At 45.4% G+C, this 23,124-nt stretch overlaps 1 protein-coding gene across 1 annotated transcript in view; it reads right to left on the bottom strand.

Annotated features, from left to right (window-relative positions):
• ptchd4 (patched domain containing 4) overlaps positions 1–22,814 on the bottom strand; it is a 29,388-nt gene extending 6,574 nt beyond the window's left edge. The window contains 4 exon segments of the mRNA XM_049004628.1: positions 2–455; positions 457–1,208; positions 14,735–15,215; positions 21,630–22,814. Coding sequence (XP_048860585.1) covers positions 2–455; positions 457–1,208; positions 14,735–15,215; positions 21,630–22,229 — 2,287 coding nt within the window. The 5' untranslated portion in view covers positions 22,230–22,814.
• Positions 22,815–23,124: the final 310 nt, after the last annotated feature.

Below are 23,124 nucleotides of genomic sequence, written 5' to 3'. Positions count from 1 at the left end.
AAGGTCATTAGGCCGAGAACCCCCAGCTCTACGGAGGTGATGGTAAGTATGAGCCAGAAGTTTCCCAGGGGGTTGATGACGAGGAAGAACGTCAATATCAAGACGGTCAAAACGCTGAACCCGGATGTTAATATTGGGGATATGATGGAGGAACTGTAGCGATCCATGAAGACAAAGGTGGGGTTAAAGACGATGAATTTTATGCTGTTGATAAGGGAGAGAGGCCTCAGCTTTTCCAGCAGCTCCACCACCTCCTCCCGTGTCTTCTCCGTGGTCCGTGCCACCAGGTACATCCTAGAGGCGATGATCTCAATGCCATCTTCTGTTTTAGAGAAAATTATGTCATCCTTGAAGTGCTGGTACTCGGGGCTCCTAAGGAACGAGGTCTGGAGGATATTTATGAACTCGCTTTTAGTGGATGCACTGACGTTCACCACCTTTAGATAGTGAAAGAATATTGTCAATCCAGGAAATTTTATTGAATCCATGGCCGAGGGTTTTCAAATGTTCCTGAACGGTGGAATTCCAGTATTCGATGGGCTCATATATGTAAAAACCGATCACAGGGCTGTAGTTGCTGAAGTATTTTTGCTGGGTTAGGGCATAGGAGACACTCGGTGAGTTGCTAACTAGGAGGTTAACAATGTTTGATCCATCGCTGATTTGTAAACATCCCATGAAAGAAAATGATGCATAAATGAGATACAATATTACGACGAAAGGTTTTACGTAGGTATTGGTAATCCATTCTGTGTAGTGCTCCCGTAGGAAGTGCTGTATAAAGTGGTTCTGGTAGGGGATGCTGTCATGGTGGCTGGACAGGTCATGCCCATCACTCATCATGGTCTTAAACCACGTGGGCTGCTTGTCCAGGTATTCTACTGATGGGATCTTGCAGCAGAACACACTGTGGTAACGGTTCTGCTCGAGCTGGCCAGCGAAGACCAAGCAGGAGCCATAGAAGGAGAAGACGTAGAAATAGTTCACCAGTATGGCCACACACATGCTCTGGCAGAAGATCTTCACAGACTCAATGTTAGTAAATGGACTCGCACCCATTCCGAACGTGATAATGTACAGGCAGCTTGTCATGGTGTAGCAGACCATGACGTCGGCGAACGTATCTGCCACTCTCTCTTTGAACGGGAGGTTCTCCCTGGTTCTTCTCCATCCAGCAAGAAGCTCAAACACTCCCTTTGTTCCATGTCCTAGAGGAAGAAACAGGAATACAATGAACACATTTGTGAAGCAAGAACGCATTAAGAAAAATGTTGAAAATTTGGTAACTGCAATCACCCTCAGCATGTTTTTTGGACTGTGGGGGGGGTACCAGAGTACCCAGAGGAAACCCCACAATGACACGGGGAGAACATGCAAACTCTACATACATGGAACCCGAGCAGAGACTCACACCCTCATTCCAGAGGTGTGAGGCAACACAGCTAACCACTGCACCGCCATGTCACCCCCAGTATAAGCTACACACAAAAACGCAATGGTGATTTTTAACATATGAATATAAAAATTATTACAGTAGAAAAGTAAAGTGTTTTAAATGTCAAACAACCTAGTTACAATACATTCTTGTCACAAGTGGCTTCCTCACTATTCCTATTCAGTGCATTATACAGTTCCAGTAATGAATCCACCTTCCATAACTGCTTATCCAGAGCAGGGTTAGGTTGAGCCGCCAGCTTATCCCCAGAAAGCACTGGGCTCAACGCAGGTCGCAGATAGGATGCCAGTCTCTCCCAGGATCCACGGTCACACATTATGGGCAATCTGGTGACACCAGCTCAACTAACTGCATGCTTCAAGATTGTAGGAGGAGATCAGGAACCCGGAGGAGAGCCATACATCCACAAGGGGAATGTGCAAACTGCACACACTCGCAGCCTAAAGTGGAGTTCAGACCCAGAAACCCAGAGGTGTGTCGCCACAGTGTTACACAGAGAGCCAGTGCACGAACTCTACATTTCCAATCCCAAAACTACAATCCCAATTAGTACAATAGGATTAAGCTCTTAAAAAGTCCAAGATGAATAGACTATGTCTGTCAGCATTCTGATAAATGTTACGGGCGAAAAAATGTCTACTTGCTTTAGTGAGCACAAGTGTGATGCATCGTAAGCACACAATGCAAGAGATTTGGAGCTTTTTGGCACCAGGTATACAGTCAGACCGTCTATATGTTCCAAGAACCATTAATCCTGAGACGGCTATCTGTGTAATTTAGGACGTCCTGATTTGTTACAGTACACCAAGAAACTGTCAAAACACCTGGGAGATGTTTTACGTAATTTATGGATCACTGCCTAATATATACAGAATTGCGGAAAGATGGGAAGTAAACGATTGCATTTGTTTTGATGTTGCGAAGTGCCGCTTTACATCTCCCTGCTGCGTGTGTACAGCTGACACCAGGTGGTACATTACGGTGACCATTATATACCACAGGGATGCAGTGGGATAAGAACTCAGTTGTACCGTCCTTCCTCGCTTGGGCTCTTTCGTGTTCCCCTCCATATCAGGTTTGGCCCTTTTTATTCCCGAGTTAAAATTCTGAACTAATTTTCCCTTTACACAGGGCTTACATTTGACAACATGCAGTAAAACTGGAGACGATCTCCAGAAAGCTGTCTCTCCGAATCCCCGGCTGAGGCCTGTAAGCACAGAATCACCACTGACAAACAAACTATTGATCTCATTCCAACAGCCTCCAGAGAAAAAAAAAAAATAAAAGTTTAATGGGATTTTTAATAATTAAGCAGGAGGGGCACATAGGCCCAGCTGAAGTGAAGCCTCACGTTTGACATTTTAAATAAAGGTTCGGTCCGGGCTGAACGTCGGTCTCCTAGCCAGTCCAAACGTGACACTGGACGACACCATGGTGTAGCGTAGATGTAGAACGTGCCGTGCCAGGTGAGTGTCGGACGTCACCCGGGAGGCCCGACCGCTTTCAGCGTAACATTGCGGCGGAGGGGAGAGGGATTCGGACGGAGAATCTCCCGGCCGTGAACATTCACGCCACATCCTCTTTGACACTCGTGCTTCACACAGCTGAATGGATATAATTAGCATATTTTCTGATGTGCACAAGGCACTTACGGAGCACAAAGTTATCAGGAAATCCCCTCAATTCGGAAGAAAGACTCTACTCCACAAAGAACTTTGCCGCATTGCAAAATAATCTCATTTCCACTAATGAGGAAAACAAATGCATGATGGCGTGCAGCTTAGTTGCACTTCTTACTACGCTACCATGGATCGACGGCCCATTGACTAGAATTTCAGCCATTTTCCGCTTTTATTGTAATGGTGACGTCTCTGTTTAGTGGTTCTGCATGTTCATCTCAGGACCTATTTTTATAAAAATGCTACTACAATGGACTGGTGGGGGGGGAAAAGAGTTGGAACGCAGGCAGGACTCACGGGGAATAGGGGGTCAGTGCGGCATGCAGGTAACAAGATTTACAAAATAAACCCTTCTGAAGAACACATCACCCAGACCGGCCCAGAGTTCACTCCTGTGTATCCTACAGAAATCCTCTCTCCCTTAAACCCATCTGACAATTTGAAAAGTAAAAAAAGGTCAATTTGATAAACACCATAGCATCAATAATGCAGGTCCCTACCCCACGCTGGGCAATGCTAAGCAGGCCGGTGCTATCTGAACGACACAAAGTGTGAGTGCTCTGCACTGTACCATTGAAGCGGTGTTATCCACCGACACCTGAATGCACACTGAACTGCAGTAGATGGATCTGCGCTCCAGGAGAAGGGGCTTCCCATGCAAACGGTTTAAAACGGCGGGTTTGTTTTGCCCAACTGAGCTCAAGGGCAGCTTGACGGAATTTCCCGGGTTACATTCGCAGTGCTACGCAGCCACAATAGCTAGCAAGTAAAACCCATATCATATACAATGTTCATTATCCATCCATCCATCCATTTCCTGTAACCACTTGTCCTATTCAGAGTTGCAGGGGCCTGGAGCCTCAAGCTACAAGCACAAGGCAGGGAACCCAGGATGGGGCACCAACCCATTGCAGGGCAGACATATGGGCAATTTGCTAACTTCAGTCCGTTGCTGGACTGTGGGTGGGGTGGGGGGGGGGGGAGGGGGAACCCATAAGAAACCCCACCAGGAGACCATCCAAACTCCATACACATAGAGCCAGGTGGAGACTTGAACCCTGGTCCTAGCGGTGCTAACCACTACACCACCCTATATATACAGTATCTCTGTCTATCTACCGTATATGTATGTGTGTATACACACACGCACACACACACAAACACACATACACACACACACACACACACACACACACACACAAACACACACACACGCACACCCACGCACACACACACACACACACACATACACACACACACACACACACAAATGTGGCCATGTAGGGCTTCAAAAAACTGTTCTGGTTTTTCGCCACTTATATACCACTCATGAGATGTTCATCACACAAGTCATAGTTTCCATACCAACCGAAAATGTCTATGCCATAGAATACAGGGAAAATGGCATCCAAATGTGCAATAGAACAGTGTACTATGGTCCAAACTGCATTTTATACACAGCTGCATGTACAATGTTGAATCCTAGGTAGGTTCAGCATACGTTATGACATTTCATATGTATGTGCACAATAGGATATACATTATTATTTTACAGATAGCAAACCCCATAAATCAATGTGACACTTATGATTAGATTTTTAGGTACTGTCACGTGTAAATACACTTTGTCATCTACAAAAAATGTCTGTATGTAGCTATGTGTCTGTATTTAGCAAAAATGCTAAATTGTGTTTTATCAAATGCTGGGTCAGGACAGATAATGTAATCATTATGCCATTAATGATGTTTAAACGATTATAGGGATATTGTAAAAAGGTGCCTCATATATTTTGCAAAACTTTTAAAAGAAAGTACTATCAGAGAAACCTGAGCAGGACCCCTCACATGCAGTGAGAGCATCTATCCATATACTGCTCCAATCTGACAGCCGGTTAAACACAGTTTACTTGAAGGCAAGTTGGATGGCAGCAAACTAAACACATTACACCCTTTGTGCTTCCCTTTAAACTGGCCTGACCCCTTAGGTGCACTTGATGGGAAGCAGAAGATATCTTTTCTCTCCCGCTGGCCGTCCATTTTTATAATACAGTCTCTTACGACTTCAGTGAACCTTGATGGAAGTTTACCACTGCTGCACTTTCTTCCATCTGTTCCTTTATGTAATACGTTTCATTTTGGGTCGTATTTGTCTGCCAGGGCCTGTCACAAATAATCCAATTTTAAATTCCCACCCATTTTTACAGGTATAGTTTTTTTTTACTAAAACTGCGAGAAGTTCAGTACCTTTCTGAAACATAATTAACACGGGAAAAAGGCCTCGTAATAATTTCTTATGTGGTTAGACACGGTCAGGGATTGTGCACATCATTGGCTGTATGCCACACAAGATTTAAAATTTAAATCTAAAGCATGTGCCGTGCATGTATGGGCACCCCGAAAGGTGTAACGTGACTGGACCATCCCGTGCATCACTGCAATCTAGATTAATGAAAAACCCGGAGAAAACGAGGTGAAACTTCCAGCCGCTAATTATACGCAGCATTTAAAGCTGCCACTGACCATGCCTTAAAAAAAAGAAACGCCATCTTCCCTCACAGTAAGGTGCCTTCGTCCTGCTGTCGGTTATCACTGTGCTGCTTAGCTGATGCTTTCATACAAGGTCATTTATTCAGCTGGATATCTTACTGGTGCAGTCAGGTTCATATGCTTTACTCAGCGGTATAACAGCACAGCCCCCGATGACTTTCGAGCAGCCTGGCTTCACGATGATGCCATTTGCACTTGACAGTTACCTTTGCGCTCTCTGGACGTGTGCAGCTGCGAGGAAATTGACGCTGATTGGGGAGTCCGAGTCCCTCTTTTCTTGCTGCCCCTTGCAAACTCTGAAACATCTGTGGTATCTTTAAATACCAGAAGTAGCCCTTCACAAAATGACTAAGGTGTCAAATAAAGGTAACAAGACGTTAGCCTTATCCTTATACAAATGAAACAGGGAATTTAGAAGAAAAATATGCAATTGGGACGTAAATAGGAAGTGAATCTGCTGACATGCTCATCAAAAGGGCTCTCTTCTGAACATGATTGAGATATTCTTTGATAATAATGCTAAATCCCGCGAAGGTGCCTGCTAAGCAAATTAGCTGATTATGAAGATTGCTTCCTTAATTATCAGCTTTTATTGCTCATGCATATTTAACCACCTGAAACTGTCCCTCGCAGAGAGGCCGGGGGTTTCGTTTCAGCAAAGTGTAGCCTAATTCACATGTGTCTGAGTTGTCAAGCTTATCGAGATAGGGTGCCCGATTCAATTATTTTCACTAATAGTTTCCAACCGCTTGAAGATATTGCAAGTGAATATTATTCCCACATTGCCCGTCGTAAAAAGTGATACAGAGATAGATGGAGAATATAGCATATTCCTTTTTGTTTAACTCAATTTTTGATCATATTTCGGTCCGACAGCTTTACAGCTACTATCCATGCTCCAAAACACGATGGTTCAGAAAGGGCCGTTATTTTGTATCATTACAAAGGGCCGTCTTAATGACCAACTGGACGTTAAAATGGGAAATGAAGGGCCTGACGTCCCATTCGTTAAGCTGAAGGGAACGTTCCAATAAAGCGGCATGTTGAGTAAATCGCTGACCTCATTGAGGAAAACAAACGAGGAAACAAAAACCTTTTTCCGTAATGCCCATTCCTAAATCAGCCACATTTTATATGGCCTGCAATGAAGATTAATGTAAGCCATTGCCATCACTCTAAGCCTAATGGAATCCAAGAATAATTTGTGGCAGGGAATTTCAGCAATGGGTCCTGGCTCTCTGTCTTAGAATACCATAAACAACCGCGTCCGCGGACTCCCGCCATTTCCAATGCATGTTCTATTTTCACACGCTCTGACTCTGCAGGGGCGAGACGCATCGTCTGATTTCATTAGAGAGCTGTCACACCGATGAGATGTGAGTGCTTGGGAACATTATTACAAGGTCACGTGTTAGAGAGGATTCCATTTATTTATGAAATTAACCTTTGTTTCCTCAGCTATATTTAAAGATGGGGATTTCAGATATGGGCTGGCATGTCGGCTCAGTCAGCACTAATGTTACCTCACACCTCCTGCTCTGTATGTGTGCGGTTTACAAATACTTCTGTTTCCTCCGGTAGTTCAAAAGCTAGAGCGCTTGTGAACTGGCATCTCTAATTTGCCTGTAGAGAGTGATTGTATGTCGTCGTGTGTGAGTGTGTGTCCTGCAATGGACTGGCATCCTGTTCAGGATACCCGACATCTTGCGCTGTGACATTCCTGGGATGGGCTCCACACTCTCTGAAAGTCTGTACTGAATGATCAGTTTAGAGGGATAGATGAATTAAAAAAAATATGCGTTTTAAGTCTATAATGATCACTGACACGATGTTCAAACTTGTACTCCAAAATAAACCTTTTCATTTTCAGCATCTAGATGTACCTGGCGCAAGAACAAACCTGGACTAAATTTAGCTTTGGCAGGTGCACATCCGTTGAAGTCAAGGCACTTCCTGCTGATGACTCGATTAAAAATGGATTACGTTAACTTTTTGGCATCTGTCCACTTCCACAAAATGCATATGCACGGCAAACTCAACGTGTTACTCCGCACGTTTCCATAGGAAAGGCAGCTCGTATATGAAACCAAATGGAAACACAGATTTCACCACACAGGAGCAAATCCGCAATCCTGCCCATGCTCCATGCAGACAAAGCTAGCAAAGAATTTATGATGAGCAATTTCACTTTTGATTACGTAAGGAAGAGGTATAAAATAAAGAAGGGATGGTAAGACACACAAGTCACTTTGATTAACCAAAAGATATTATAAAAGAGGTTACCAGAAAGAAATTTTAGCACTGTTATTAACATTTCTTTGAATTTCCCGTCATCAGGACTAAAAAACTGAAGCGTCATTTCATGTTTCCTGAATAGTATTATCAAAATGAGTTCATTACCATATGCGGTTAATGTTATCACAGCAAAACCACCAGCTTGAGATGTCATTTGATTACAAAGCACACCTACTGTACGCTTCTGATGCTAGCTCGAAGGCAGGTGAGGGTAGACAAGTCATACTTGAGAAATGCAGCCGAAGATGATCCGTTAGCAAAGAGACTTCAGCTAACTTCACAAATTCTATTATATCGCTAAACAGATGTTTACCTGTTGACCTATTAACACTGTAGACAACCCACTTTAGGCATATTGATTTCATGGAGATGAGGGACAGCCTGGAAGGGGGGTGTTGCCTAGACTTGGTAATACCATACTTTCACCCCAGCCAACCCCCCCCCCGATTTGGCTAATTTTACCAGGGAATACCAGAATAGTGTTGCTTTTAAAAGTACTGTCAAAATGCTGCATACCGCAGTATAATGTCTGGATGTATGATGGCATTAAGACTAGTGCCGGTGGGGAAGGGGGGGTTGGGGTGTTCACTAAAATTTGCTGACCAGGGAGGTGCTGGTGGCAAGATATGGCTGCTGGCGATAAAATTTGCAGACTGGGGCTAGAGGATGGCGGTACAATTTGCTGACTTGGTGAGGTGGGCTTAGAGCGGTAAAACTTCCTGCCAGCTAATTTTACTGCCGCTGAATAGTGGAACGACAGATTTCCTGGATATTATACATTCGCGGGTGTCAAGGAGCTACTCTTCAATTGCAGGACACTCCTGCAACTCCCGGAAGGGCTGGGAAATCTGACATTGTTGAATACAGGGGTCTCAAATATTCAGCTGGCCACCGGAGACCCACACAAAGCACTTTCAAGAGAAGACACGTCGAAAGGAAATGCAAAATGGAACAACTAGTACGTGATGCAGAACGGCTAGAACATATGAAGCAGGACAGCTAGAACACTCGAAGGAAAGCAGCTAGCGCATGTGAAGCAGATGGAACAGCTGCACATGTAAAGTAGAACAGTAGAACATGTGAAGCAGAACAGCTAGGAAAAGTTCCCCCAAGTTTCAGAAAATTGGTATTTAAAGGTTCTAGCTGTTAATCAATGAATGCTTTTTCGTTTTCTAATTGCATCCAAATCAGTGATTAATCACAATTAAAGGTATTCATCGACTGACAGCACAAATCCTGAAAACAGAAAGCTGACTCGTGATTTCCAATAAATCAAACATGCCTACAGTATATGGAGGGGTGTCAATCACATGCTCTCTAGCAGTGTCACTGAATTATATTGTCCAGATGCATGCGTTACTGAAATGTGTTCAACTTCTTAAATCTACATTTCAGTGATTAAGCCAGTTCATTATTCAAACACAAATAAGTTCTAGATACTCTTTTCTTAACGCTGTCATCTATAATGCATTATAGATACCTCCACAATGCATTATAGTGGTCGGTATAAGAATCAAGGATGGCTTGTACTGCATTATGAAGGTATCTATGGAGCATTATAGATGAAAGCTTCATAAAGCTTTCATAATGCATAATAATCATGGGCATCATGTGACATGCCTTTTTATTAATATGCGTAGCCATGTTTATAATGGTGTATGAATGTATTGTAAAGTTGTTCACAGATTCTTCTAAACATGGGATTGAGAGGAAGCGTTACCATACTTTCCATATACTTCCCAAACACACAGGTAGCCTAGTCAAGGGCAGCTGGCTTGGAATCATTATCCTGTACCACCCATTATTTTGTGCTGGTCCCACACAGCGTAACACACAAAGATGGAAAGTGATATTCTTACCAGAGAAAGGAAAACGTAACTATTCACTATTTCAAAGTATCACCAAAACAGATCTAATGTGGTATTTTGTGTGGACGCCTAACAGAACAAGAGGGAGAGGATTTGTCCACCGAAAGCAGCGCTCTCTCAGTCACAAAAGAAGCTTTAGCCAATGCAAAGAGTTCACCAGTAACTGAAGGTTGACACATCTCAGCATGGTTTGCTATTAAACTAAAGCGTGATCTATATAACTTGTATATAAAACTGTCAAATAAACAGAAACAACAGATGAATACAATTAAATGCAAAGCACACGAATTAATGACTGAATAGAGAGCCTGTTTTTTATTTAAAATTCTAATAATATAACATCACCTTAAAGCAAACATGAATGTAGGCTATGCTCTCCGTAGCGTGCAGTAGACAGATGTTTCCCTTTATGAAAAAATAAAAAATGTATAAATCCAAGAAACGAAAAGAGGAGATGCTGTAGCACACACCTTGCTAATGTAGTCGACCTTCAACTTCCTGCTCCGCTCCCTCCCCCGGCCCCCATCCCTCTGTACACATCGCCTGTTCCTGTTCCCTGCAGGCCGCAGGCTGTGTTCCGCTACCATTCCCCCCCCCCCCCCCCCCCCCCCCCCCCACCACACGCTCTGTGCCTCAGCGAGATCTCACTCCGTTTCTTGTTCTGGAAAAGCCTGCTGCCTGATTTCAGGCAAACGCCTCCTATTTCTGCATAGAATCCTACAAACCCGCGTCTAACTTCACTTTCTACCTATGACTAAACCAATGCCTGTTTCTGCGACTCTGTGCCTAAATTTACTCCTGATTTTCTTTAATTGTCTCATTTTATTAAGCGTCTCATTTATTGTTCATTTTATCACCGCAAGAACTATTATTTTTGTTATCATACATCTAGACGGTATTTTTGAATCCTATGTGGTCCATTTTAAATACACAATGTTTCCAATCAAGTATTTTACATAATAACCCTGCAATGAATTGCCATTCTGTCTGGTCTCTACTCCATCTTTATGTGTTACGTTGTGTGGGTGCAGCACAAACTCTGAACCTGATCAGAATAGGCAGTTAGAAGATGGATGGATCTTTAATAATAATAATAATAATTGTTATTATTATTATTGTTATTGATATTATTATTATAAAAAGCTACATAAAGCTAAATGAAAACTCAGAAAATAAATGAGGTTGTTTTTTGAGGGGATACAGTTTTCATTTAGCTTTATGTGGCCTGAGATGTTTCATTTTCTGCTTAATCTGTAAAAAGCAGACAGGTGTTAAATTTCAGTTCTCAGTTCTAGTATGATTAAAAAGAAATATAAATGTTAGATTGAAGAATTCCGCTCTAACTTTCTCCAAAAACACTGCAAGTTTAGAGAGTCTGGAGAGCGGCTCAAGCTAAATTACAGAGAAAAAACACAGAACTGCATCTTAAAGCAGATTTGCATCTGTATTAAACTGTGTACGCACACTGCTCGATAAGCCTCACTGTTATGCCTGCAAGCCGCGCGCTAATTTGGAGCTCAGGATTTTGAGACAGATGTTGCTTTTAAGGTATTCTGTGGCGTACAGGTGGCTGGAAGCACCCGTAAATTACAACATCTGTCATCACCAAGGATGTATTGCTGCCCTTTCGACAATTTCATAAATAAAGTAGCCCATATAATCGCACGATAACGGTCTAAATTTTTTCTTTATACCAGCATTTTTCACATTACCCTTGACTGGGGGTATAACGACATGTCTGAAGTATCACTGAAAAAAATCTCAGCCTTTTGAGCCAAGGGGATTAAAGCTCGTGATTAAAGTGGATTTTGAAGATGTTTGGCTTGCAGGTCACCAGCTTCTATTTAATCTGCCCACATCCCTTATGGCGTCAAACATTCATTGCTTTGTCCCTGTGTCAAGCAATATTACTTCTGCTGTCGCATCGTAATATTAAAAGAACCAATTAAGTTGGCAATATATATGTATATGATGCAATGTACGATATATATTGCGGCCAAGGAATCGGATTAAATTAAGTTAGACATTTACCACCACAGCATGGCTCTGAGACCATATGCTCAGAATAAGCAAATATCACATAAATGTCAGAGTGCTGTTGTTTTAGAGTGATCTACAAAGTTTTTAAAGGGAGCAAGCAGTGACTTCATTAACAAGAGCTGCTTAATATAGCGGGAATTTTTAAAGTGCCTTGTAGGTAGGGAAGGTACTGCCGTCACTTCTACCGCCATACTTCAGCAAGAATTCATGCATGCGGCAGTTTTTTGTAAAATTAAAAATTAAGAGGCAGTTGAATATCAATAGCTAAATATAAGCTGACGGACAACAAATGTGATTTAGTCTTAATTTAAATCAATTATACAATACTGATAACAGATGCGGGAGCTGAAGAGCTAAATGGAATTTAAAAAATCCATCGTTTTTAGCACACAGGACTTGCTGAGTAACACTGGAGTCAGACATTTCTTCTGGTTCCTGCTTTGAAGTTTCCTAGCTAATTTCCTATTCCGTTTGAAAGATCGCCTTACATTACAGGCCAATATGTGCCCCCGTAATTTCAATAAAGTAGAATTTGCTATTATAGCTATTCTAAAATATTTAAATGGTTGGAATGGTTGTACAAATGAAAAAAAAAAATCAACAATTTATAATCCCTATAAATTAGCCATTGTAATGAATCATTTTAATCAGAAAGAAGACAGATTTTCACGCTTTTCTCGATGAGAAATGCAGAGTAGTCCGAGTTACGCTAACTCCTGTCGTTGATTGTGGCGAATACCCTGCACTGACATTCAAACCCATAATCACAACTCGGTAGATCTCTGTAAACTTCAGCCTTCTTACCTGATACCCTACCAATAGTGCATTAAGTTTCATTTTGGGCACAAAAGAAAATTAGTATTTCAAGAGGAAAAGACAATATTATATCTGACCACAGGCAGGGGCACCTCAGCTTCAACCAGAGCTAAAAGAACGAGTGAAAAAAATCAGAACAAATACCTCTGGTTTCATTCCAGTTATTTATTTAATATTGAACTACTTTTCTTGTGAAACAGATGCGATCTAGCTAGCAACCAGATATCCTGTGCTACTGAAACGTCTTTACTATAAATGAATTGACAAAATGTGTTTTCTCCTGGGGGGGGGGGGGGGGGGGCACTCAGCAGAATTTTGCCTATAGGGTTCCAGAACAGCAAGCCAACTCAGCCTTCAACCACGCAGCAAGTTTTTATGCATTATGAATAATCTTCCATCTTAACTTGGGTCTGCATAAGAGCTTTTAGGATAACAAAAGTCACTCTGTCACCCATTTTAAAAGACACTATACACATTACAAGGGGTGGCATGGTGGTGCAGTGGATAGCACTGTCGCTTCACACCTCTGGGACCCGGGTTCGAGTCTCCCCCTGGGTCACATGTGTGCGGCGTTTGCATTTTCTCCCCATGTCGTCGTCCAGGTCCAGGTAGTCCACAGTCCAAAGACATGTTGAGGCTAACTGGAGTTACTAAATTGCCCATAGGAATGCATGTGAGAGTGAATGGTGTGTGAGTGTGCCCTGCGATGGGCTGGCCCCCCCATCCTGGGTTGTTCCCTGCCTCGTGCCCATAAGCTCCGGATCCCCCGTGACCCAGTACGATAAGCAGTTTGGAAATGGATGGATGGGTGGATATACACACTACATTTAAAAAGCACTATGCTCTGAAGTGAAATTTAAACTACACACGTGGGATTTTTTTTTTTGCTATTTGCCGGTATAATGCGATAAAACGTTCAGTTTTAACACCTTCAGCGAGCTCTGCTACTCCTGTGAGAGAATAACCTTGAAAAGTATTTTTTTCTTTAGTTCTGGAGCAAAAGCAAGAAAAAATGTATAATCTCTCTTATAGAAAATTTCTTTATGATCTGTATAATCTTAATTCAATTCAATTTATTTTTATATAGCGCCTTTCACAACAAAGTCGTCCCAAGGTGCTTTTCATGTATTTATATATCTTAATACATTAATAAATCATATTGACAAGCAGCAACTTGTTCTACGAATTATGAATCTTACCCATTGTAGCCCCAATTTGGTTTAAATCATTTATAATAAAATTCTAAATGCTCCGTATTTGTGGAATTTGGTAGCTGCTCGTAGATGACCTGGAGATCATGAGGCCACAAGATTAATAATTCAGGAACTAGACAGAATAATGCTGCTGTACCCTTGAGCTAGCAGTTAAAAAGGACCAAAAAAGCTGATGTTAAAATGTGAAGATTCACATATTTGCATCTAACTCTGCAATTTCTGTGCTATCAATACTCTAATACAGCAGAATAAACCTGTAATTGGAACTCGCTGTAATGTCGCAGCACTGGAGATGGTTAGTTTGTCATTAGCAATGCTAATGCGGCAATGAACTGTCTGTTCTTAATATGACGTGCAGCTTTAGCACATGGCTGCTTCAGCATCGTTGGGGAACCACAGCAAAGCTAATTGTGCTAAGAAGAGCCAGCAGAAGCTCTTTGTTCCCCCCCCCCCCCCCCTCCCTCCTATGCATGACCAAACCATCTCACTCAATCACCGCGCGAAGAGCATTTACAGATGACAGCAGAGCCTTAATAATGTCATTATGTTTAATATCTGCTTCCGGAAGGCTCCGATAAAAACAGGCACTGTGAGATTAGAGGTCTGTAGGACAACAATGGATGCCTTAACAGATGTTATTATCTCTGAGGTGATACGGGGGTGAGCGGCATTAAGAGCAAAAGCTTGTTGTGGAGAAAGGAAACCTACATTAGTGTGGGTAGGTCCAACACCCCTGAGGAAGGTGTCGGGGGGCTGGGGGCTAAGGGGTTGGGTACAGGGTTGATCGGAGACTTTTGGAGGCCAGGAACTAACACTCACCCATTGCAAAGAAGGGGATTCCCAGCAGCGTGGAGTTGAACCTTCCGTCGGAAATGAAGAAGATGCCGGCGGCGGTAACGTTGGCGATGCAGATGGTTAGCACGCCCAGCAGGCCCAGGAAGGGCTTCCCCCGCAGGCAGTCCCGCATGGAGCTGGAAATGGTGGCCGCCAGCAGCACCAGTACCAGGCCCACCAGCACCTCGCCACGGGCCAGCATGCCCGTCCGGTGGAAGTCCCGCCACAGGCTGAGGGAGGTCAGCGACTGAGGCCGCAGGTCCTGACGGGAAGCGGAGAGCCGGCCCACCAGCTGGCAGAACTCGTGCTCCCACTTCTCGGCTATGGCGTCCTGCGCGGCGGAGCCGTAGTTATGGAGGTAGTATGTGATCTGGACGGCCCTGGCGGACTTCACCTGCTGATCTCGGCTGTTGGGGGCAAAAGCCACTCCTCCTAGCTGGTGGCCAATGAAAGAAACTCTTCCATCCTGCAAAAACAAACCCAATTGCTGTACTCAAATTTATCATCAGCCAGAGCCTGTGATAATCTAGGCCTAAGGGTACTAACCCTAACCCCGTCGAATGATTGGCTGACCCTGCGCTCAGATGCCAAGCTTAACTGTCAGCTTTATACATGTGCGTGTATGCCTCAAAGAAGAGCAAGATTCGGGATATGGCAAATGGTAAATAATGCATCAATTAATTTTCAAATTTCATTTAATTTCATTTCACATATTCAGCACATCGTACATTATTACACACACCCAAGACCCTGCAAGTGGGCAAAGTATTTTTGGATGGATTAATTACATGGCAACAGTGTAGCACAAATTTCAAAATTTGCTTGCTATAAGTGGTATCTTTTCTAAGACTATTTAAAAATGATTTTTAAAACTATTTATTTTCAGAAAGAAGAATTGTTGGCATGGATACATATTTATATATTTGCGCAATAGCAACCTCATAACTGTTTCATTTTCGGAAGAAATTCTTCAAAAAATAGCTCCATTGATTAACTGTTTAAGTTCAGAAGAAACGACTGTTACGTCCTGCCTGTCCTAGCCGCCTGACCCTTCTGCCTCTGGCCCCAATGAGCCAGGCCTGTTGCTTGTTGCCCTTCATTAGTCTTTATACTTAAGTACCTCTTTGTCTCATCACCCCAGTCCGGTCATTGACGTCGTTCCTCCTGTCTACCTGTGTCCTTCCTACTTCTTTTGACCTCTCACTGTCTTGTTTTTTCCCTGCCCACCCCCCACCCCTTCAGCTAAATAAATCCCTTTTGTTCGCCAAACGCCAGCCTTCACGTCCTTCGTCTCGCTCACCGACTCTCCAGATTTCCTAGGATCTGTCCCCAGGAGCCCCTCACGCTCCACATCTCTACCTGCACAAACTCCCCTGCATCCTGACTCTGTATCTCTGGAGCCCACTGCGGTCCCACCGCACGCCACTTCTCCAGAGCCGCTATGGTCCAGCCGTACGCTGCTTCTACAGAGTCCGCAATTATCCCTCTGGAGTCCCGCATCTGAGCCACCTCTCCGCTGCGTGAAACCTCTCTGCTCGCCACTTCTCCACTTTGTGAAGTCACTGTGCTCTCCACTCCCCCGCATTGTATAGCCACTCTGCTCGCCTGTGTCATGAAGTCCCTCTGCGCACCGCTTCCCCACCACGGTTCAGCCACCGGCTCTCCGCAACTCGCCACAGTTCAACCCACTAACTCTCCACAGCTCACTGTGGTTCACCTTGCCGACTTTCTGCAACTTGCCACGGTTTAGCACGCTGGTTCTCTGCAGCTCACCGCTGCACCGGTTGCAGGAGGAGGAAATGGAAGAAGCAGGATGAATCCGCTGCAGAACCCGTTTTGCCTGACCCGGTGCAGTCAAAACCCATCCCAGAGGAAGCCACAACCCATCCTGAGCATCCAGACCTGGCCCAGAAAGGGCTGCCGCTCGCCCTAAGCCTCCAGAGTCTGGCCCAGAAGGTGTCGCCACTAATCTCGAGCTTTCAGAGTCTGGCCCACAGGGGTCAGCTCCACCCATTTTCATCCTTGCCTCTGCTATGCCCCCAGAAGCTGGGCTCCACCCACGCTCCAGGTTCCTGTCCCTAGAGGGACCTATACTCAGTCTTGCAGCAGCCATGCCAGTCAAGCCTACCCTGAGGGATGCCAGCCCACCTATTTCCGTCGCAATGAGTCATCATCAGTGTCCAAAATATCACTCTGGGCAGTGTGGGCTGCTTTCTCTTGATTGCAGCCCCACAGGGAACCCCAGTGGTTGCACCAGGTGCCCCAGCTACGCCCAGCTTGCCTCCTGCAACCCCACCAGCACCCACCTCATCTCCTGTTGTCTCCTTGGCAGGCTCCTCCCAGTGTTCTGGCTCCCCAACTGGCGGTCTCTTCGTTCCCTGCAGGTTGTCCCCAAGCTAACGCCCAAGTACCCTGTCGCCGCCAGCTGGGTTTGGTCGACCCAGAAGATCCCCCACTGGAGGACTTAGAATGAGACCATGTGGGCCTAGGCCTAAATCCCGTTCTGTGAGCCCCCACTTCAGCCTGAAGCCTGCACTAACCCGATCCTAAGTCCCGGTGCAGTCAGCAGTGTTGGGTGGGGCCCCAAAGAGGGGTTGGAGTCTCTGTCTTCCAGAGGGGGAGAAGGGGGCACACTATCTGTGCCAGCTGCCCGGACTCTCGTTTGCTCAACGTTGCACACCCGAGCAACTCTCCTACTGAGGCCCAGAGGAGAGGACCTGCGGTGCCCTACTGGTCCTGCCCCACAGTTCATTTGGCTCCCTCCTGCTCTGGCCTTGCTGGACCAATGGCGCCCTCCAGCCCCACAGGCCCTCTGAGGCCCTTAGGCCCTCCAGTCCTGATGGACCCCACCTTGCTGGGGAGCAGTCCCAGGAGGGTTTGCATCGCAGGATAACCGCCCAGCTCCCCAGGTTCTGGAAGACTGCCTATATATTCCCCACTTCCCCTCATTGTACCTTGGTCCCTACCTTGTTATCCTCTTTTGCTTTGGTTTTGTCCTTACTCGTGTCCCCTTTGGCTCCCTCCTGTGTTCCCATCCCTGTCATTGTGGGTCTTCTACCTGTCCGCTCAGTCCTGGCGAGTGTCTTGTCGGGTGACCTTTCCGCTGTCCCTGGTTTTGCCTTTGTCTGTTCCTTGCTCCTCGTCGTGTTATTTGTCTTGTTTCGTCTCCTGGGTCTTGTCCATCTGAATTTCCCAGGTGTGGTGTGTTCAGTCTTTCTCCTTCTCCCTGGTCCCCATTGATGTGTGCCATGTGACCCTCTGATCCCTGGTCTGTTTTCCCTGGTGCCCCATCCCATGTTTTGTCTCTTTCTTCTGTGTGGATCTGTTCAGTTTTGGTCTCTCCTGCTGTCCTTTTGGTCCCTGGTTCAGCCCCCGTCTATTGCATGTCCATTTTTGTGCCATGTGTCCTGTCTTGTCCTGTCCGGTTGCTCTACCCCACTAGTCTTGTGTTGAGTCTGTCCCATGTACCCTGTCAGTCCTGCCATGCCCTGTCCTGTCTGCTCTCCCGTCTGTCCCATGTACCCTGTCAGTCCTGCCATGCCCTGTCCTGTCTGCTCTCCCGTGTGTCCCATGTACCCTGTCAGTCCTGCCATGCCCTGTCCTGTCTGCTCTCCCGTCTGTCCCATGTACCCTGTCAGTCCTGCCATGCCCTGTCCTGTCTGCTCTCCCGTGTGTCCCATGTACCCTGTCAGTCCTGCCATGCCCTGTCCTGTCTGCTCTCCCGTCTGTCCCATGTACCCTGTCAGTCCTGCCATGCCCTGTCCTGTCTGCTCTCCCGTCTGTCCCATGTACCCTGTCAGTCCTGCCATGCCCTGTCCTGTCTGCTCTCCCGTCTGTCCCATGTACCCTGTCAGTCCTGCCATGCCCTGTCCAGTCTGCTCTCCCGTCTGTCTCATGTACCCTGTCAGTCCTGCCATGCCCTGTCCTGTCTGCTCTCCCGTCTGTCCCATGTACCCTGTCAGTCCTGCCATGCCCTGTCCAGTCTGCTCTCCCGTCTGTCTCATGTACCCTGTCAGTCCTGCCATGCCCTGTCCTGTCTGCTCTCCCATCTGTCCCCAGCCCTGTGTGTCTGCTCTTGTGTTTGCACTCCTGTCCCCTGTTCGTCCTCCTTGCCTAAAGGACACACTTGGGGGGGGGGGGGGGCTGCTGTTACGTCCTGCTCGTCATGTTTGCCTAACCCTCCTGTCTCCTCCCTAATGTGGCCCTGATGAGCCACACCTGGTGCTTGTTACCCCTCATTAGTCTTTGTATTTAAGTACCGGTTTGTCTTATCATCCCCAGTCCGGTCATTGAAGCTTCTCCTCCTGTCTGCCTGTGTCCTTCCCTTCTCTTTTTGACCCATTGCAAGCCTGTTTGTTTCCCTGCTTTGGTTCAGTTCAATAAATCCCGTTTGTTCTCCAAACGCCAGCCTTTGAGTGCTTCATTTCACACAGTCTAAAGTATAGAGAAGTACGATTTTTCATGAAATTTTGTCATAACCTGAAAGTGAGATCATGCAGACCCCATACACAGCACAGGGAAATGACACTGAAACTGTAACACTGGATGAGGTGACAGTGTTCTGCCACCATGGATCCTGCACAGGTGAACCAGTGTCTACTGAAGAACCACTGACATTCCACCAGCTCAGCCCTCCCCGCCTCACTAAAGGAAACCATATAGCAGCTGTTATTGCCTGTTGCCAAGGAAATTGTGGATTTATTCTTGTCACGCTTCAACACCCCCGGCCCATATCCACCAAATGTCGGTGTCCAGTATCCCTGACTCATGGCGAAACCTGGGAAGCACCAGGATGGGGATGAGGAAAGAGTGGGATGGAAGCATGAGGTGTGCATGTTTGGAAATGGGGGAAAGGGGGGGGGGGGGGGGGGGTTACCGTCTTTATGACAGTAGAAAAAAATGATTGTAGTAAATTTGCAGCAGATTGCTCAGCAAGAAAATGATGGTTAAAATCCCAAAAGAAACTCAATACCTTGAACAAATTAGTTAAACCCGAACCGCTTCATCAAACACCTAAATTATACACGAGTAAAGTGTAAAATACTAAGATGATTGTTGACTGATGCTGAAGGAAATGCCAAGAGGGAAATGGACCAGAGAACAGAGTAGCTAAATATGAGGACATTAGAATAAACCAATGCAATAATAAAGACAATATTACTTTTACTGGCTGTGCAGTTTTCGACTATATTACTATGTCCTTTATTATTTATTTTAGTTGTGCGAATTCCAAGCAATGACATGCATATACAAGCATAAAACACCAATTCCACCTTGTTATGCAAGCCAATTAAAAAGAAGCAAAATGGTCATTATTATTATAAGTGAACAACAGTTTTAAAGATGTTCTTAGGAACAGCCCCTTTTTAAAAAATTGGGTTTTACGCAGTGTCGTTTTATACAGCTCTATATTTACACAGGCGGTTAAGTGTCTTTTTATAGGGTGCAACAAAATTGCTTCTCTGCCAATCTATAAAACTGCAATTTGCTGATTAGTTCGCTATGTCGTACTTTATATACAGTATACTTCATCATTTGTATTTATATAATTTTCCCTAAAAATTATTTTATGTAAAAAGTCGTTATTTGAAATCTTGAAATAATTCTGAAAAAAATGAATTAATGAGACAAAATATTTAAGAAGCATTTCACTGAAGGAGATGCACCGGATTTTAAATCGCCAGCTCTGAAAAGCAGGATCTCTGCTTTACTATAAAACGGCTCAGCGTACCGAGGGAGACATAGCGAAGGTGATTCCCCTTATTTCGGGGAATCTCTAAGGAGCCGGTCACTGTAAAGTCAGGCATGAGTCAGGGAAGCCGCCAGCCTGCTGGCGATCGGAAATAAGAGACTATACCAGCGGAGAGGAGAGCGCCATCCCCGAACAGAGCACCGGAGTTGCGGTCATTCGGTCAGGAGTTAAGCCGGTGAAATCGTATGAATGAAAGCGAGCCGGCGAATTACGGACGCTTAGGTGACGTTATCTCCTCCACTGTGCCTCTCTTCCTCCCAGCGTGTCCTACGATTCATGCTTCTAATACGTAGCTTGGAGATCATTTTTGTGCATCATTTCCCAGTTTACCGATCATTTCCCATCCACCGATTTACTCTACTGCATAATTTTTTTGAATGGCCGTAAGGCACAGTAGTGAGCGGCCGACTATGCGGGCAGGTTACAAAAGCGTAAAAGGTTCCCGCAGGAGACATGCTGCATCTCCTACAGGGTAAATCCCGTGACAGAAATATTTCCTGGAACCTATGGTATTATTCGTTTATACAAAAAAATACAATACGAACTTATGACTATATTTTCAGGATCTTTTTAACCCCAGTGTCATCACTGATTACAAAGCGTTTATGCTTCTAAAGTTGCAGGAATGCTGCACCTCCCGTGCAGAAAGGATGCGGGGCTCGTGGCAATGCACCGTGGTAATGCACCGCTTTGCAAGCTGAACCAGGACGTGCAATACTGGACGGACCTGGCAGCTTTCAGCAGGGCAGAGCTGCGTTGGAGCGCTTTTCCTGATAGCCTAGGACAGCATTGTCCCGTGTTTTAACACCAACTTGCCCCACGACGAGAGCACCAAACACGCTTTTGCATCAATCGGGTCTTATTGCGCCGCTCCCCGTAGGAGAATATTGCTGACTAGAAGCGGCTACTACGCCATAAATACTGTACATTGAAAACGTATTGCTAGCTAGGCTAGCAGAAATATTTGTTGCATTATGAATGGCAGAGAAGCGAGGTAAATGTCAGTTTTCAGTAATAAAGCACACGGCGCACCTTTAAACAGCAGAGATCCTGCTTCGTGTTATGCCGAGGATTTATGAACCCGAAAGAAACGTTTTAGTAACAGTTTCCGAATTGCAACTGCCTCACCTTTAACGTTGTATTTGGGTAGCTCACTGGCACCTTTGACAAAGTGCTGTTCGAGAGAATAGCCGAGCGGATATCCTCAAAAATCGTAATTATATCATCCAAGAGGCATTTCTTGTCCCGGTGCCTCATGACACAGAGATGAGCGAAAGTGTAGTTGTACCCTTTGTAATTGACCCGCATATCGAGCACCTTCTTGTGGATCTGCAGAACCTGGTCGGCCAGTTCCAGTATATTTGCCCCGGACTTGGCGAGCAGGATCAGTCTGCCATATCTGCCCGGAGTGTGCAGGTCTGAATACAGCTTGTTCTTGGACTGGTCGATGGGGAAAAGGCTGTTCGCTAGACTCCGTTCGATCTTAGCCAGACTGTGAGTCGGGGCCACCAGGACCTCGAGGTTCTTCTCGGGTTTAAACCTGCTCAGGACAGTGGATCCGAAGATGATGGTTAGGACTGCGGGGACAGTGAGGAAGAAAACAGGATGCCTGCTAACGAATAAGCCCAGCCAGTAGAAAGAAGCTTTGAGCCTTCTGTGTATCACTTGCCGCAGCATCCTCCTCCAGATCCAGCTTGCAGATGCCCCGTTTCGTCCTGTGAAGCACATGTGACATGTGGCTCCGTTGGCCCGTTTATCAATCTGTTCAGAATGCAATACACCTGTAAAAACACTGCAGCGATTCACAACAAGACGAGCAGATATCGATCACTCGCAGATTCTTTTTTTCTTCATCTCAAGCCATCCCTTCCCCCTGTCGACCACCGATCGGCGACTGCTTGCGCTGCTTCTGCTGCATTCGCAGCAAGCTCCGGCGCTCTGATGTGCATGTGTGCGCCCGTTCCTCTAACTACACTATCGGCGGTGGCTGATTTATGTACAGTGCTTGACAGTAACCATGTGAGGCGTTCAAAAGGCGGGAAGACATGGGACTCACGTTCGCGGGGGGTTATTAAAACAACACGCAGCTTCCGATTAAAAAACACAACGGGCAGGGAAATAAATGTCATTCACCGCGATGCGCTCAAACGCGTGGCCACCAGCATTCCCCACACATCAAGGCAGGTAGGAGTTCATCGGATCCGGCGACTTCCGCGGAGATGCACCAGTCCCCGTGTGCCCCCTTTACCCACTGCACGTTTTCGAAGATGCTGATTCAAAAAAGGACGGCCGATGTTGCATCACTGTGCTCCGGTGCCGGGTGCCGGCAGACCTATGAGGAGGCAGAGCCGGAGCGGCACGAAGGAAATTCCGAGGTGCTCCTTCACTACGTAGGATTGATGCCCCTCCCCCTCATTTTCTGCTAGGTTCTTCATCCTGAGCAAAAGGCACATATAATATTTCATGCAATTTTTTTGGCATACGTCTGATTAATGATCGAAGCATTTCTTTGTGATTGAGGTGAGAAACCTATTCACAATTCAGTACGTTTATTCAGTAGTATTAATCTTCTCTTAATCAGTAAAACATCCACCCAATGCATATTTTTATTATTACTTAAAAA

This window comes from Brienomyrus brachyistius, unplaced genomic scaffold (genome assembly GCF_023856365.1).
Source record: "Brienomyrus brachyistius isolate T26 unplaced genomic scaffold, BBRACH_0.4 scaffold113, whole genome shotgun sequence".
Classification (NCBI taxonomy): domain Eukaryota; kingdom Metazoa; phylum Chordata; class Actinopteri; order Osteoglossiformes; family Mormyridae; genus Brienomyrus; species Brienomyrus brachyistius.
Note: the sequence above shows the minus strand (reverse complement) of the source record. Positions and strands in the feature narration are given on the sequence as shown.